Source organism: Pan paniscus, chromosome X (genome assembly GCF_029289425.2).
Source record: "Pan paniscus chromosome X, NHGRI_mPanPan1-v2.0_pri, whole genome shotgun sequence".
Lineage (NCBI taxonomy): Eukaryota > Metazoa > Chordata > Mammalia > Primates > Hominidae > Pan > Pan paniscus.
In genome coordinates this window covers 96,303,661-96,322,263 of record NC_073272.2, presented here as the reverse complement: position 1 = coordinate 96,322,263, position 18,603 = coordinate 96,303,661, and the positions used below count along the sequence as shown (strand labels likewise).

The following is an 18,603-nucleotide window of genomic DNA, read 5'->3' as shown; positions in this document are numbered from 1 at the left end:
ATACCACAAGAAGTCAGCAGTTTGCAGCCCGGAAGAGGGCCCTTACCAGAACTCCATCAAGCTGGTACCCTGATCTTGGACTTCCAGTCTCCACAACTGTGTGTAATAAATTTCTGTTGTTCATATGCCACCTAGTCTATGGGACTTTGCTATAGCAGCCTGTGCTGACTGAGATATGCATATTTTTCTCACTACAGACAATGCCCTTTCTCCATTCTATCACAATAACTGTTTTAAAAAAAATCTCTGCACTTTAAGACTCTCTTCTACTGCCTATCTTTCCATGAAGTCATCCCTAATACTTCATTTGGAATTAACACGATTTGTGCTCCCATAGCACTTTTTCCTTCTACAGTAGCACTTATCACATTCCACCCAGCACCACAGGTTTGTATACATCAGATTCTCCAACTCTATGTTTCTAGTGGGTAGGAGTTCTTTACTTTAACCCTGATAATGCTTACCGCAGCACTGAGGTGAGCTTCTCCAAAACATTTATTAAATTAGATTAACTATTGAACATGAAGAATTTCAGAGGTAGAATATTACCAACTGAGGAGCTTGCCCAAATCATCAGTAATAAAACTAACCATATATAGCTACAAATTAGATGTTTGTGGACAATTCCCAGCCAATTTCTCAAGCTCTATTATTTCTCAACTAATGTAATCCAACAAAAAGGAAATGTGTTAAAATACATTTATTAGACTCCTAATAGGATCTGCGATAGGAGAAAAATAAAACATATTTATGTAAAAAATAGAAAATTACAGCTCCTTTCTAGATTTTAAATATAGCCTGTTACTTGTAAGAAGAAGACAGAATGCTATCATAAAATATCATGTATTTTGGAATCAGAATCAATTAACCTCTCTGAGACTCATTTCCCGTATTTGTTAAAAGTGGGAAATAACTATGCCTACGTGTTTATAATAAAAAATTAAGATGGTGATGTAAAGCTCCTAGAACAACACCTGAAATACTGTAGGTGCTCACTAAACGTTAGTTCCCTCTCTCTATCCCACTTCTGAGTTGGTGAAAAATATTTCCTATGATCACCTACATTCAGTCATAAAACAAGTTCAGTCACAACCTTCTCTCTAAGATCTTAATATTTTAAAATCAATGACACTTAAAACAAATATGTGCCTTTACATAACTCTAAACTTGCATACATGATAATCCCACTATTAAGAATGGCTTGCCTTGGCTGGTCTGAAGGTAGTAAGTTATCTCGAATGATTGTTCACAGACAGTTACAGATCTAACTCCTTGTTCTACTCTTTCCCCACTTCTCACTACTGCACTCGACTAGTCTTAAAAAAAAACAAACTTGCCTTTTAATCTTACAAAGCTGTTCTTCATTCCTAAGACCCAAATCAAATGTTACCTCTGTGAAGTCTTTCCTCTCCCTACCAAGCACAGTATGCGGCATTCCCAAGAGCGTTCTCCTCATACCTATTTATTATAGAATTTACTACTTTATATGTATCTGTCCTTTTCTCATTAGGCCATGAGCTCCTCAAGAGTAAGACCTGTATATACTTATGTTTATATGCTCAGCATGATGCCCCATACATAACAAGGATTTGATGTGTCTGGAATGAACACTATAACATACATTTATAATAAGGACAATTGTTAATATGGCCATGCATGCTGCAGAAATGAACTGGCTCTCTATGGGAAATTGAAGGGGAATGAAATGATCATGTCACCTTCAAGTAGGCAATAAAGGGTTTAAGAGTTATATAAAGAACTAGAAAGAAAGTACTTAGGATTCACTGAGAACAGAAAAAAGAAAAGGTTATTTCAGGCATATGAGACAATACACCTAACGGCTTCAACTTTTAAAAGGGGAGCAAATTAAAAAAGGAAGAAGATACAATTAGGTGCCTAATAGTAGCCCTAAATGTAAAACTACAGTGGGACCTGATGAGTTGAATGAGAAGGAGTCACTGACTTTCACTGGTCAAATAGGGAAGTTAACCTTCATTCAACTGGACCAGAAATCATAAAGGTCAGTCAGTGACTAACAATAGAATAATACAGTCTGGTGATAAGTGAAGCAAGTAAACCTTAGCTTGAAAAGGTAAACCTGATAAACAGTGTGTGTGTGTCCATGTGTGTCTGTGTATGTGTATGTATGTGTGTTGAGAGCATCAAGTTAATTTTTATTTTTCCTGTAAAAAGGAAAAATATTAAAAACACCACTATGAAGTATTTGAGGTGTTATGCAGTTTTTAGTAGAACTGCAACACAGTCAGGAGATGCCTCTCAGCAAATGATGACAAAGTATCAAACTTAGATGTCAAAGTAGATAGAAAAGTTTGGCATCATCTGCATCTGCATCTGCATCCAGGTGGTATTTGAAGAGGCATATGATTGCCTGCAATTGTATGTGGAGAAGAACAGATAACAGTGAGAAGTTTTGAGATGGAAGGCAAACAAAGCTGGCACTTTAGCAGTCAGCAAATCAAGAGGCAGAAGTTGTCAGAGAAGACTGTACCATAGAATCTAAAATTCAGGCCAGGTGCATGGCTCAGGCCTGTAATCACTTTGGGAGGCTGAGACGGGCGGATCGCTTGAACCCAGGGGTTCAAGACCAGCCTGGGCAACATGGTGAAACCACATCTCTATGAAAAATACAAAAATTAGCTGAGCATGATGGCATGTGCCTGTAGTCCCAGCTACTCAGGAGGCTGAGGTGGGAGGATGGCTTGAGCCAGGGAGGTCGAGGCTGCAGTGAGCCATGATTGCGCCACTGCACTCTAGCCTGGGCAGTAGAGGGAGACCCTGTCTCAAAATGATATATAAATAAATAAAATTCATATAGATGATGAGTTAAAAGTCACCAGCATCAAAAGTTGTTGAAGTATCAAAGAATCCACAGATGGAAAAAGAGCCTTTTAAACTCACTACGATGAAAATGAATATTTTCCTTAGATGTTAGAAATGAGGTAAGTGATAAAAGGTATAGTTGACAACTAAAAAGTTCACAACAGTGCAGTCCACCAGATTTCCAGTAGCAGAAAAGAAGAAAATGCAAATAAAATTGGCAGGAATCAATGAAACAAACCATGCTTCCATGAAGACAGGGATTAGCTGACCCTGTCTGAATAGAGAGGAAAGGAGAGAATGGAAAGTAAAGAACAGCTGAGGAGCCACAGAAATTTTTCACACTAAATACACAAAAAGTTTTTCACACTAAATATACAAAATGTTATAGGGTCTAAAGCAGAGTTTCTTAACCTTGACATTTTAGACTGAATAATTCTTTGTGCTGGAGAGAATGTCCTATGATTGTAGGATAGAGAACAGCAACCCAGGCCTCTATTCACTAGATGCCAGTGTAGCACCCTCCCCCAGTTGTGAGAACCAAAAATGTCTCCAGACATTACCAAATGTTCCCTGGGAGGTAAAATTAGCCCCCACTGAAAATCACTGGTCTAAATAAAAAGAACAACACACTTTTTGGGACATGGGAATGCTATATCCTTCCTTACATATTTATCCGTAACACGAAGCCCTTTGGGTTAGATGGAGTGAAAAACAAAAGAACATCAACAACCAGGACTATATTTAGAGAAAATATGAATTTGTAAAAATTGATAAGAAGTATTTGAAAAACAGAAATTTACTAAGATTCTTAGTCTGCTTAATTATCAGCTTTCCCAGTTATGTCTCCATCATTATGAGAGCTTAAGATATCCTTCACTTTCTAGTTTCATGCTGTGTTGTACACAGTTGTATGAACAGAACCAATATGGAAATATTAGCTCATTAACATTGCTAATCAAGCCAGGTGTGGTGGCTCATTCCTATAATCCAAGTGAGAGGCTGAGTTGAGGCAGGAGGATCACTTGAGGCCAGGAGTTCCAGACCAGCCTGGGCAACACAGCAAAATGCTGTCTCTACCGAAAAAAAAAAAAAATTTAGTGGGGCATGGTGGCACATGCCTGTAGTACCAGCTACTTGGGATGCTAAGGGAGGAGGATAACCTGAACCCAGGAGTTTGAGTTTGCAGTGAGCTATGATCATGCCACTGCATTCCAGTCTGGGCAACAGAGCAAGACCTCATCTCTTAAAAAAAAAAAAAAAAAGTTTAAGATTAGTAATTATAAGAAATAGGCCAATTTCAGGCTCCAGACACATACTGGTATATTCGTAATCTATTTTACCTGTCACATTTTTAAAAATTAGGGGCTTTTTCTTTGGGGAAGGATGATGGATCAAACTAAGGGGACTAGAACTCAAACTACATTATGCACTTCCATATTGTCTGGCACTTAACGCCCGTAGTTTAGGGCTCTATTACTCGTCACAAGTCAACACAAAAATAGTTTGTCACAACACTTTCTGCAAACTAATTAAAAAGATAGCACTTGGCTGAATATACCACACTTTTATAGCAGCCAATCTTTAGGCAAAGCACACGCAGGAAGCAGCAGGAGAGGGTAGGTGGTTCTTGGCACTCCCCTAAACAAGAAACAATGCATATCGTGTACTTGTTTAACAGGAGATAGCATTAATTTTTCCAAAGCACTTTTACTTCATGCAAAAGATCACAAACAGAAAGGAAGTGGGCAATAGAGGAGAGAGAGAAGCTAAAACATGAAGTAGGCAGTATAACTTGCAATGTAACCTCTTCAGAAGCTAGTCTCTGCAAGGCTGATGTACAAACAACAAGAAAATCATATGCAATATGCAACAGTAGTAAAGTACACAGGCCTTCTGCTGGCCATGCAATTAGTTAATAAAGGCCAGACTGCTAGACAGGTATTTTTTTTTTCCCCAGTGGTGGGCTATCACAGGCTGGTATTTTTAAGAACTGTGTTCAAGTAGCCTTAAAATCCACAGCCATATCACTTTTGTCCTCTTGGCTTTTTCTTAGTGGTCACGTTTCTGACCCGTTACTTCATGGCAGTGATTCAAAGAATTTTTTTTTTGACAATGGCACTAAAATGAATGGCCCCTGAACTCTGTCTTCTAAATTATACATAAGCAGAGTGCAAATCTAGGCTAGGTCCCACCATCATCAGTCTAGAGAACCACTAGGTCTTCAGTTCAATTTAGAGCTACCTTGAGGTTCTCAGGCAGTATAGAAAATCGTGGTGTAAAACATACATTTTACAGTCACATTGGTCTTGAATTCGATTTTATTTTTTAAAATATTTTATTTTTTTGAGACAGAGTCTCGCTCTGTTGCCCAGGCTGAAGTGCAGTGGCAGATCTCAGCTCACTGCAACCTCTGCCTCCCGGGATCAAGCAATTCTCCTGCCTCGGCCTCCCAGGTAGCTGGGATTATAGGTGCATGCCACCATGCCTGGCTAATTTTTCTATTTTCAGTAGAGACAGGGTTCCACCATGTTGGCCAGGCTGGTCTTGAACTCCTGACCTCTGGTGATCCACCCGCCTCGGCCGCCCAAAGTGCTGGGATTACAGGTGTGAGCCACCACACCTGGCCCCACATTGGTCTTCAATTCTAAATTCACCTTTGCATATCCTCGGGCCAGTTACTCATCTGCTTGGAGACGTTTTCTTCACCTACAAAATGATTGCTGTGAGGATGAAATTAGTTAAAACTGATGAAGGAAGCAATCTGCCATGAATCCCTGAGCATCCCCTGCCCATTCTTGCTGGCTATGCCAAGACTAAAAGGCACTGACAGCATTTTACTGGGGCCATTTCCCATGGCTGTGTTTGTAGCAAACAACCTTGAGGATGAGGTGATATCTCCCCACCCCAAAGATCAAGCTGACTTCTTAATGCTATAAAAGTAGCAAACCCCCAAGCTCAGAGTTCCTCTCCTGCAATGCCACTGACTCCGTTTGTGGCCATCATGCTGGTCTACCCACGATGGGACTTATGGTCATAGTGAACCAGCATGTCATGCTGACATTCTGGCTACTGCTTTTGCAATGAATAATAAACTGTCTTTTGTCCTTTGGGTCTTCTGCAATCATCCATTAAACAGTAACAGGTAGTTAAGTAGGGGAAAATCCCAGACCTTGCACAGTTCTTAACAAATACACGCAAAGCACTTAGAACAAAAACTGGTACCTATGATATTGTGTACTATTGAGAATCATCTCTGGGAAGGCTTGCATACTGTACTTGGTCACTGAACCAAAGCATCCTCCCAAGAATCAGGATGACGCAGAGGAAGCCAGCATTCCCTAGGGCTCAGACCATTACCTTCCGTACAATTCATAGTTAAAAAGAAACGTTGATGTGGCCTTCACTAGACTAGGCTAACCTAGACTCCAGAAACAGGACAATAAAGTTAACTGGGATATTCACTCTTTAGCATTCAGCCTAATTCCAACATTTTGTCTAACTGGAATCCAGAGGTCTTGTATTTATGTTAGGGTAGATGTATTACAGCTTTCAATAAACTTTGACTCCCAGTATGCCAGAGCTAAATGGAACTTTGTAGATCATCTATTTCGATTCCCTTATTTTACAGAATACACTGACACCCAGAGAGAAGAAAAATAAAAGACTTGTCCAGAGTCACATTTTTAAAAAGTAGTCGGCTTATCTCTATAGGACCTTTTTTTAAAATTTTTCTTTTCTTTTAGAGTCAGGGTCTCACTCTGTCACCCAGGCTGGAATGCAGTGGTACGATCACAGCTCACTGCAGCCTCAACCTCCTGGGCTCCAGCAATCCTCCTGCCTTAGCCTCCCAAAGTGCTAGGATTATAGGCATCAGCCACTGCACCCAGCCCAATCTTTTTAAATAACCAGAAACAAACTCCTAAAAAACACTTAATAGGATTAAATATCCTATTTAGCTTATTTCAACTCTGTATAGCATATTAAATACATTTAGATTCCATAAAATACAATGTAGGCATCTTGAAAAACATGAAGTGGTGGTGCTAAGATCAAAATGAAGTTTTGACTAGTTCATAACTACATGGTGATGAGTGAGGATAGGAAATGCTTTAAAATAAATCTCTGTCACGTTCAGTAATCGATTTAACATCCAATGGCCATCCTTCTGCCTGTTATCTCCGTGGTCAGACAATAGGATACACCATTGATAATAGTCACAGAAATCAGTAAAAACAACAAGAAATAAGATGCCCTTCAGAGTTATAAACATGCAAGTAGTAACATTATTTAAGGAGGAGAGAGGAGGTTGAAAGTAGGGATTTGTAACATATCTTGATCTACAATTAGCTATAACAGAACCCATAGGAAGAATGTGAAAAATTGGGCCCAGAGCCCTACACAGTTCCTACTGTAAAGTGCAACTAATACCTCAGCTCCATTTTATACAGAGATAATGGCCATTTAAAATCTAGTATTTTGTCCCAGACCAACTCAGCTTATATTAAAATGTAGGATTTTGCTGTCATGGGAACTTACAAGACCATCTGAATGCAGTTTGATGAAGCAAGTATAGGCTGTAATGAAGAAGCCTAAGAATTTGAGATAAGAGAATACAGGGAAGCCCTACTTTCGTAAAACAAACACGTGAAAATCTAAACTGCCAGCATGGATAAAATCCAGGCCATTTTTGAATCATAAACTTATTCTTCACTGTAACAGCTTGTTTAAAGACCATTAGCGCCAGGCGTTGTGGCTCATACCTGTAACTCCAGCACTTTGGGAGGCCGAGGCAGGCATATCACTTGAGGCCAGGAGTTCAGGACCAGCCTGGCCAAAATGGCAAAACCCTGTCTCTACTAAAAACACACAAAAAATTAGCCGGGTGGGGTGACGTACACCTGTGATACCAGCTACTCAGGAGGCTGAGGCAGGAGAATCTTTTGAACCCAAGAAGTGGAGGTTGCAGTGAGCCGAAATCATGCCACTGCACTTCAGCCCGGGCGACAGAGCGAGACTCTGTCTCAAAAAAAAAAAAAAAAAAAAAGACCATTAGCTAGTCAACCAAAGTGGGGGTGGGGAGGTAGATAATGTAAACTAATGCAATGTCAATGAAAAACAAGCTGAGGGCATCCTAAGAAGTTTATTTTCACTCACAAATATTTTATGTACACACTGACTCTTCTGAAAAACATTGATTTTGTAATGTGAGGTACTAGATTGCAGAGCATATTATCAGAGGAAATGGTTCTGCCAAATTTGTTTTAACCCATCTTAACTTTCTATATGTTCTGCCCTGTATCATGAGCAATGAAAGTGGAAATAAGCACGGTACAAACTTCAAAAAACAATGCAGCCAGGCGCGGTAGCTCATGCCTGTAATCCCAGCACTTTGGGAGGCCCAGGAGGGCAGATCACTTGAGGTCAGGAGTTTGAGACTAGCCTGGGAAACATTGGGAAACCCCATCTCTACTAAAAATACAAAAATTAGCTGGGCGTGGTGGTGCATGCTTGTAATCCCAGGTACTCGGGAGGCTGAGGCAGAAGAATCGCTTGAACCCGGGAGGCGGAGGTTGCAGTAAGCAGAGATCAGGCCACTGCACTCCAGCCTGGGTGACAGAGTGAGACTCCATCTAAAAAAAAAAAAAAAAATGCAGCCTAGATAATGCGTAACCATATGAAACTCTGTGAAACAATTATGTCAAGAAAATTGCTGAAAGGAGTGCAGAAAGGGAGGAGCCTTAAGCTAATTGATCTACAATTAGCTATAACAGAACTCAACCCTTAAGTTGGGGAAGATAATGAACATACTGAACTATAACCTAGGCCCTCAAGGGCACAGCCATCTACATTTGAAGATTTCAATAATTCAAAAGCAAAAGTAATCAGGTGTAGGATATTACATAAATATACATCTTACATTCTTTTCTCAGAACCAATGACAAATAAGAAATCCCTACTCAAAATGAAGTTTCACTCTTGTTGCCCATGCTAGAGTACAATGGTGCAATCTTGGCTCACTGCAACCTCTGCCTTCTGGGTTCAAGCAATTCTTCTGCCTCAGCCTCCCGAGTAGCTGGGATTACAGGCGTCTCCCACCATGCACAGCTAATTTTTGTATTTTTAGTAGAGATGGGGTTTCACCATGTTGGCCAGGCTGGTCTCAAACTTCTGACCTCAGGTGATCCACCCGCCTCAGCCTCCCAAAGTCCTGGGACTAGAGGCGTGAGCCACCATGCCCGGAATCCTTGCTGAATTTCTTATCAGGTATGAGACTAAAATCCATCTGGCTTTAAATGTATTAGCTAGCCCATATGGTGCCTCTGTGTGAATCAGAAAACGCAGCCCCAGGAAGACATAGTCTTGTAACTGGCACATGATTTGGTAAGTGGTGTGACCTCTGTGGTCTCACACCCTTGGTCAGGACCCACCCATACATACCGACCTGGTCTCTGTTATACGTATACATTATTAAAGCTCACAATGCAAGTGTACAGCCTATACAAGGTCTTCCTAACTACATATAGAATCTTTGTAAACAGTTTCAGCCAGCACAATAGACTACTAAGCATTTAAGACTTTATCAGTGATTGATTTCAGAGCACATAAAACACCACCTCCATAGTTTTCCCTCCCCTGGGCCAAACAAAAGAAGAAAATGCCAGCTCTCTGGCTCCAACAATTATCACTCATCTATCTGTTTTGAGGAAAACTACCCAACTGACTGGGTTAGTAAATGGTCAGTCTAGAAGTTGCAGAGTGGAGACAGATTACTAGCCTAAATCTACTTGAGTCTACAGCTAGTGAAATTATTTGCCTATTGCCTCTCAGCACAATAACAGCACTAAACTGCTGTCTGGAAAGTAATAGTTACACAATTTCTTTAGCAAATCTGTGTGGAGTCTAGGCCATTTGCCCAAGTTGATTTCTCATATTTACCCACTCCACCCATCCCCAGCTCCATCACCTCATTAGTGTAGTCTGGTTTTCAATTGTAAGCCCACAAACATCTCAATAAGAATAACTTCTATGTAAAGGTTTACTCACCCAATTATCCAGATTCAGCAACCTAGACTATATCAAAGGGGCTGAAAAACAAAGATAGACCAAACCGGCATTTGTTTTGAAATAAAACTAGAGCCAGTAACATAAACTTAGTTGTTGTGGTGGGGTGTGAATGTCAAAGAGTCATATGAACGCTTTATCTAGAGAAATGAAGAATAATTTTCCTTTGCCTAACTATCTACAGCATTTCCCTGAAAGGAAAATTCTTACACATAAGCCCCACCCCACTTCACAAATTGCAAAATGAAGAATTAGTGATTGCCCAACCAGTGAGTAAAGCCAAAACTAATTTGTTCTATTTTTGATGGTACATAATAGCTGTTCCAAGGAGTCTATCCACCCTTGTATAGTCAACCTTTCCAGATACTTCTACAGAATTAAAGACAGAAGTGAACTTAATTTGGGCTGAGGCTTTATGATAGCACTTTATGTGGAGTAACTCTGAATAAGATTTTACCAGTAATTTAAAGCTGTATTTGTTTAAGGAGTTCAGTGACATGTATATCAATTAGGTACACATTAGATCAAAAATCTAATTTTTTTAGGCAATTGGTAATATTTGATTATGGAATGAATGCTGGATGATACCAAGGAATATGTTAATTTTAATTTTTAAAGACGTGACAGTATGTAGGAGTAAAATGACAAGATATCTGAGATTTGCACTAAAATACTTTAGCAAGGGAAAAATAAAGGATGGATCAAGCAAATGTTGCAAAATGTAGATAACTTATATCTGGGCAATGGATAGATGGTGGTGGTTCATTGTACTATTCTACTTTTTAGCACGTTTGAAAATTTGTTTAAGTTTTGTAAAAAAGTCTCATTAACTGGCTCATATTATGAAGTTTAAAAGTTTATTTCTTTTACTTTTAGCTTAATAACAGACCAACGAATTAAGGGTAGGTTAAAATTCCTCTTAATTTTGAGCAGATCTTTCTTTTTAAAGCCTGGATGTCTATGATATCACAGAACAACAAATAGATTATTTGTTGTTAAATAGATTTTTTAAAAAGGATTGTACCCAAAATCTCTTCTCCCTTGGGTGAGTGCCAAAACTGCCAGGTGATTGAGTCAACAGCCATTTCGGAATAATTCCTTCCTAATGAAGTGTTGGATTCCTACCTAGGCCTGCCTTAATAGCCACCTAGAAGCTTCTCACTCATTCATAGGCCACACTGTATACAGCTGGTGGCCAGTATGCTGGTATGTATTTGTAGCAATGTAGCTTACTCTCCTTAAAGCAATACAGTAAAATCTTCAGTAAACCAAAAACTGTGCAAATGGTGATAAGTAAGAATTTTCTTTTCTACATTCTTTCATGAGAAAGGGACCAATACCTTTCCCTGCCAGGTAACCTCACACAAAGTCAGTTAAATACCAGAATTCAGTTGTCTGTTTAAGCTACAGCCAGAGTATATTATTTGGAAACAGACTCAACCTCATGAGGAAAATAAGTTTTAAATCAGTATGAGTTAATTTCTTTCCATTACTGACATTCACAATAAATAGCTATGTGAAAATACATCTTAATCTTTCTTCAAATGCATCAGTTTTGAGCTGTATCCCACAATGGGTGCTTCCACAACATGCCCACTTGGATATCAAGCTAATAACTATATTTTAAGTTACCTGGACATCATCATAGTTTCTCCTGTCTTGAGGGGAAAAAAATGTATCAAACACCCCAAATCCAGCAGAAGGAACTGGTTTCTTCTGCATGGTAGACTGGAGTTGGGTCTTCAACAATAACCCCTGTAGTGCTAGTGGTACCCAGTAACATTTAACCAGATGTGCTGATTTATATAAATTAGCATATATTATGTATGCTGTTATTTACAGTGTTCTTTGAAAGCAGGTTGGAAAAGAATATGATTTCACTTCAGTAACATGTTGCTACTGCCAGAGCTTAATAATATCTAGGTGGATTACAATTAGAATTGTTCCAAAAAGGAACAAAAGAAGAAAAATTGAATAACTTTTTCACCTTCAGAGTCCCTGAAGCACAATGACTCAGTGCTATGGATAATTTCTACAATAGAGGAGGTAGCTTTTAAACTTATCTCTAAAGCAGTCCTCTTAACATTTCAGTGACTCAGTTTCTTTATTTGTACAAAGGCAGTAAGCTGCCTGACAAGGCATAATGTCACAGATATCAAATGGAAGTTTTGTTTAAAAAAATTTTAATGCCTCAAATTGACACAATGAAAGAAAAGGGTAGACTAGTTCTCCAAAAAATTATCATGGAAAAAAATTAGACTCACATCTTATATTCATTCAACAGAATGAAATCTTAGTAAAAGGACAGAATGCATATTCCTCCAAAGGGACAAATGGTATTGGGGAGAGAATAAGGAATCTTTCAACATATAACCATATTATGGTACTTTATACAATAATAACATCAGTGCTGTCAAAATGCAAGAAAGACATTAAACCATCCAACCATAATCATATTTGATTCAAGTAATATAAGGGGTTAATAAAAATGCTCTATATTTGTATAACAATATAGAATTTCCTAATGCTTTCTCATTCATTACTGTATTTTATCTAAAACACCTTGTGAAGCAAATCAGGCAGGCAGCATTATCCCCAACTGGCAAACATTAATCAAAGAGCTCAAACTTCTGGTGCTAAATGGCTCATCAGAAATCACAAGCAAATAAAAGACAGATGGGACACTGGAACCCAGGTCTTTTGGCTCTCCGTTCCATATTCTTTTGCCAATAATATGAAGTCTCCTGCTAATAAGAGTAAAATGTTACTTGGCTCATCGTTGTTGGTACTGTTTCCGTGCTTGGAAGTTTAGGCTCTGACATCACAAGAATTCAAACAAGCTGGGGGTAGAAGAGTTCTCACAGCCCTGAAGAAGTTTACTGAGTTTCAAAATTGGAGAAAAGACAAAGAGGAATGTATGGATAGGTTCATTTGATGGAGTACATATACTTAAAAAAAAAAGGCACATACAAATAAACATTTTTTTAAAAAGCCTCTTTTCACCAATTTACACTCTCAAAATACCTGGTATATAGGGGAAAAAAATCCCCAGCTAATAATTATTTACTGAATAGTTTTGCACCCAAGCACCGGCCTGCCAGGTTTTCAAGAATAGACATAAAATGGGACCCATTCCCAGAGGCAGTTTAAAATATTTGCAGAGACAAGATCAGCATGTAACATTCAGACTCATGACAGTTATTGAGTCCAGAAGAAGGAAAGCCCTCACTAAACTGAAGTAATCGGTGTTTAATGGAAGAGTGAGAGAATATTGAGACATGAGCTGGGCTGTGAAAGGGGGTGAAAGTTATAAAAGAGAAAGGGGTGGCCATTTCAGATTTGGTGGGGATGTTCAGGGTGGGTGGTACTCAGGAGAGGCAAGGGAGGTGGCAGAAGGAAACTGAGGTGCAGAGAAAAACGCCTAGTAAATGGATGAGCTGGTAAATGAATGAATGGATAAGCTGCAACTGGAATCCAGGTCTCTAAATATCAAAAACTCTTTTATGCTACTCTGCTCCTTCTAAATGGTCTTCCTGCCTCCATTCTAGCATGCTTTTCCAAGAAATTCTCCAAAGTAGTTTTTTTTCTGAAACGCAAATCTGATCAGGTCATTCTCCGCCTTAATCTCTTCAATGGGTTACCCCTACTTTCAGAAAGAAGTTGAAACTCTAACATGGCATACAAGATCCATCATGATCCGGACCCCGTCTCTTTTCTAGCAAGTCTACCATGTGTACCCTTTGTTTCAGCCATATTCATCCAAGTGAACTTTCTTTATTGGATATGCTCCCTTATCTGTTTACCTTTGTATATGTTGTTTTTTCAACCTAGAATGCCTTTCCCTCACCTATTTTCTTCAGCCTTCAGCTGCAAATGTCACCTACTGCGATAAGCCTTTTCTTACTCAAGCATGCAATTCTACGTAGATGCCTCTCCATGACCACCCCCAACCATGCATATTCCTATAGCAACTTATCACACTGCTTTTTTTTTTTTCCTTAAAGAGATGGGTTCTCTGTCGCCAAGGCTGTAATACAGTGGTATAGTCACAGCTCACTGCAGCTTCAAACTCCTGAGCTCAAGCAATCCTCCTGCCTTAGCAGCCTGTGTAGCTGGGATTATAGGCACAAGCTACCACGTCTGGCTCACATTGCATTTTAAGCATTAATTAACTTCCCTGTCTGTCTCAGTAGACTACAAGTATCTTTGTATCACCAACCCTTAGAATTATGCCTAGCACACAGTAGGTACTCAGTAAACCTGTATTGCATAAATGAAATCATTGTTGCCCATACCTTATCATTAAAAATCAAGACTGGGTGCAGTGGCTCAAGCCTGTAATCCTAGCACTTTGGGAGGTGGAGGTGGGTGGATCACTTGAGGTCAGGAATTCAAGACCAGCCTGGCCAATATGGTGAAACCCCGTCTCTACAAAAATACAAAAAAGATTAGCTGGGCCTGGTGGTGCACACCTGTAATCCCAGCTGCTAGGGAGGCTGAGGCAGGAGAATCGCTTGCACCCAGGAGGCAGAGGTTGCAGTGGGCCCAGATCACACCACTGCACTCCAGCCTGGGCAACAGAGCGAGACTCCGTCTCAAAATAAATAAATAAATAAAAACATAATTTATCCAGTTGTAAACAAATAACCAAATAGGAAGTTACATAATAACCAGAAAAATTAACTAATTTGACTTTACTGTTTGAAGAACCAAAGGCTTCAGAAATTATGCAGGAACACAAAGTCAAAAATGCAAAAACATCAAATACTGTTAGGTCACTCTACACTACCGTGTGGTGTGGGGTGCGGTGTTCTGCATCAACATTGGCCTCTCTTAATGGTTAAGTCACTGCCTTAAATAAGTAGGATTCAAGATGTAGTTCCTTCACAACATTTACAGAGCTTTCTCTTCTACTCAATTTAACAAAATGCATTCCATGGTTGACATCAAATTACAAATTAATCTAAGATTCATGCTGTTTGATGACATGTTGCAATCTGGGCCTAACCAAAATAGTTACATAAAATCCAAAACTCTACTACTAATGCATTATTCAAAATGTGATGAGTCCAAGACAGGAATGCCTTATTTTAAAAGAATCAAAACACAAGGGTCATTATGAGGATGCTTATATGAAAAAACCTGAAGTGAATTCCATTGAATTTTTATTTAAGTAATCTTAAATAGAAATCATTATAGTGTTGAAATGCCACTCTGAAAAATTTCTCACTAATACTCATTAAAAAGTTGAGGATATAAATGAAAGCAGTTCCTCTCTATAGAAAATCTGCTTTCCAGGCTGACCAACATGGTGAAATCCCGTCTCTACTAAAAATACAAAAATTAGCCGGGTGTGGTGGCACGTGCCTGTAATCCCAGCTACTCAGGAGGCTGAGGCAGGAGAATCACTTGAACCCGGGAGGCAGAGGTTGCAGTGAGCCAAGATCGCGCCACTGGACTCCAGCCATGGCAACAGAGCGAGACTTCGTCTCAAAAAAAAAAAAAAGAAAAGAAAATATGTGTTCCATTTCCATTTTTCCAGAATTCTGAGGAACTAAATGAAAACAACCAAACTACACAAGCCTTATACCTTATGAATCCACTATACTAGAGCGACTGAATTAATTTTCCTCTGTAGCGGAAATTTTAATCTATGTAGACATTGAGTAGTTAACTTCTTTTTTACCACCAGAAGAATTCGTTTCAATATCAATCACCTGTGTGGTCAATGCCATTTCCCCTTCTTCCCTACTCAGTAACTTAGAGTGGAATCAACTATCCTTTCCTTTACTTTCTATCTTTTGTAATGCCATAGTTCTTACTCTTCTATAGGTAATGGATGCCTTTGAAAAACTGATGAAAGCTATGGGGCCCAGAAAAATAAATGTACCCATATACACTCAAATATTTTCATACAATTTCAGGAGTTTAAGAACCCCTATGCCCCAAGATCACCTACACAAATAATTTCTATCACCATATGGCTCTCTTTTATAATCCCATACCACAACTCCTTTACACTCATATACACACACAAATTAAGGACTAGTTCAGAGATTATTAACATAATACTCAAAATAAAAAAATTTCATCTAAGTAAAGTTGTATCTTACTAGCAAACTTCTAAGAATCCCAGATGAATTCTTTCCTGAAAAGCTTACTAAATCTTACTGTTTGGTCAACTTGCTTGCCTTAAAATGTGCCACAATGTCTTCCTAAATTTGTTTTTGTTAACTCTGACACATCTGCTTGTAAAATCACGTAAGGCTCAAAAGTTATGTTTGAGCAAAAAGAGAAAATTCATGTTAATATTAACAAACTCTTGGATTCAGATCTTGTTCTACCGTATCAAGCTATGTTCAACACGGAACAGTGAAGTTAGCTAGGAACCGGAACAGTGAAGTTAGCTAGGAACTGAAAATGATACGATCTCATAACTATCTAGTTACCTTGTCAAAGCAAGTAAAACATAAAAGATGAATCAGGACAAATGGCTAAAGGGAAGAGAAGAATATAATCAAGGTGTTACTACTAACAGAGATAAGTGTTTTTTTTTTTTCTCGAAAGCATACTTCTTAAAAGTGGCAGATTCTTGCTAGACGTACCAAACCATTTGTGGAAACTATCAGTTAACTTTTTACTTAAATTTTTAATCACTGATTAAACCACAGTTTTGTACTGGATCCAAACCAAATGGCCAGATGCCATAAGAAACGGCTTTATTTATATGTCACCCTCTCCTTGTCTATTATAATCAAGTTGGTAGTTAAAGCTGAAATCTATACATTCAACATGTGGCTTGTGCTTCGGATCTGGACTAAGAATACAGCTCTAAGGAGTATCTGCTGAATTTGTACAGGAAAACCCTTTCCCCTCACACCACCCAAATTAGAAAGTTTACCAAAAGCGGAACCCTTCTGATGAGCTGAGGAAACTCCAGTATTTCCCAATGCAATACCAGGCCTCATCGATTTCATTCCTCTGCACATTCAGTGGCAGGAAATGGACTGCTACCATCGGTTCACACTATCAGCACGGTGAGATTTGCACAGTTTGTGCCTACTGCTTTTGAGCGTTCTTAATCAACTAAGTGGAAGTACTGTATGACTATGCCTATTACACACACTCGACAGTTGGTGGTACCTCACTCAGCCTCAAACTCCCACGCGCCCCCACCCTTCCAAAGAAACATTTCTTGGGAGAGCACATGGAGAGAGGCAAGGAGGAGGAAAAAGGCACGTAGGCGCCTCTTCCTGAGATTTCTGGTAAAGTAGAAAGACTGGGAGCATAAATAGTGTTCTTCTTGATTTGCGAAGCTGTAGGTGGGCTCCCAAGGACTTGGAATAAAAAGGAGGGAGGTTCCCCTGCCCCGGACCCTACGCGTTAGGAGGCAAAACAGCAACTAACAAGAGGTGGGAGGAGAATGGAATCGCGCAAAGGTTTGCGCCCACAAGTTAGACAAACAACAGCCCTACCCAGTACTCGGGGTGTCCCCAAGTTGGGGCTGGGCCTTTCTCCTTCCCGCACCGCCTCCCGGGCTGACAAGAGTGAGAAAGGGGTTAAGTAGAGAAGGGGGTGCTCTTCCGCCCCCACGCCGTCTCCGCGCCTCGGCGTGGCCACTCCTTTAGCGGCTCCCCGAGTTGCACAGCGAGGTCGCGGTCATCCTTGGGAGGGGGCCCCGGGTGCCCCCGTGTTCAATGGCAGGAGGATCCCGGGGCTCTCCCTGTCCCTAAGGCCGGCGGGGGCTGCGGGAGCACTCACCAATTTGGGTTTGTTTTTCGTTTCCTCTTCATTGGCGGCCCGGTTCCCCGCGCTCCGCTTGTTGCTCCGGCCCCCACCGGGTTCCTCGCTGCCGCCTCCCGCTCCCGACGCCGCCGCCCCGGGCTGCTCCATCTTTCTCCGGCCCTGTCACCTGTGCCCTGTAACCCCACCTCTCCTCAACTGAGAAAGCACCTCGGGGCGCTCACACTGCCCCGCGCTGACTCGGCGGCACCTCTTCCTGAGGGAGAGAGTGTCTGCCCGGGAAGCTGCCGATTTCAGGCCCCCGGGACTCCAGGCTCCCAGGCACCCCCGACGCAACCACGCCGTTGCCACTACTCGGCGCTGGGGCAAGCCCTGCCCCTGAGCAGTTGCAATTACCACGGTCGCCGCCGCCCTCAGGGCGGTGTTTAGGGTGGAGGGAAAAGTAGGTGCCTATCTCTTTAAGAGGGCCTCAACACACGTGATTCTTCAAAGTGCCCGCATCGGCCGCCCGGGCGCGCAAAGCTGCTTCCTACTCCCGCAGCCGAGCCGGCCCCAGCTACTGAGCATGCCCGGCGCGGTGACTGGAGCCTAACAGAGCACTTTCAGCTGCGGTTAGGCACTGATTTCACTTCCTAGTGGCCCAGCGAGAACAGGGAGGGAACTAGTCAAGAGAAAGGAAGGGTGGCCCATTTTAGAGATGGGGAAACTGAGGCCCGGGAAGATCCGCCTGTAAGTTTCACTGGCGGGTCAACCTGAGTATCAGCTTTCACTTCTGTGGGCCACAGCACCTTCCCTCCCTGAGGCCTCTCCGGGGGTGTGGTCCTGCTACAGTCTGTGGAAAGACTTGATTGGCAAGGGAACTGGCATCCTATAGGAAAACCACCGGGAGTGCTGATTAATTGCCTCGACAGACTGTGTGTGGGTCAGAGTGGAAAGAGTGAGTGCTTTCTGTTGTCG

The 18,603-nt window shown here is 40.8% G+C and overlaps 1 protein-coding gene across 7 annotated transcripts in view; it reads right to left on the bottom strand.

Moving 5' to 3' along the window:
• Positions 1-18,234, bottom strand: part of DIAPH2 (diaphanous related formin 2) — a 921,502-nt gene extending 903,268 nt beyond the window's left edge. For 5 of the 7 annotated variants that reach the window (XM_055106527.2, XM_055106529.2, XM_055106528.2 and 2 more), the window contains exon 1: positions 17,665-18,203. In XM_055106527.2, the coding sequence (XP_054962502.1) occupies positions 17,665-17,796 (132 nt within the window). In that variant the 5' untranslated portion in view covers positions 17,797-18,203. Of the gene's footprint in view, positions 1-17,664 lie in introns of all 7 variants that reach the window. The other 2 variants (XM_055106523.2, XM_055106524.2) reach the window with 1 other exon arrangement.
• Positions 18,235-18,603: the final 369 nt, after the last annotated feature.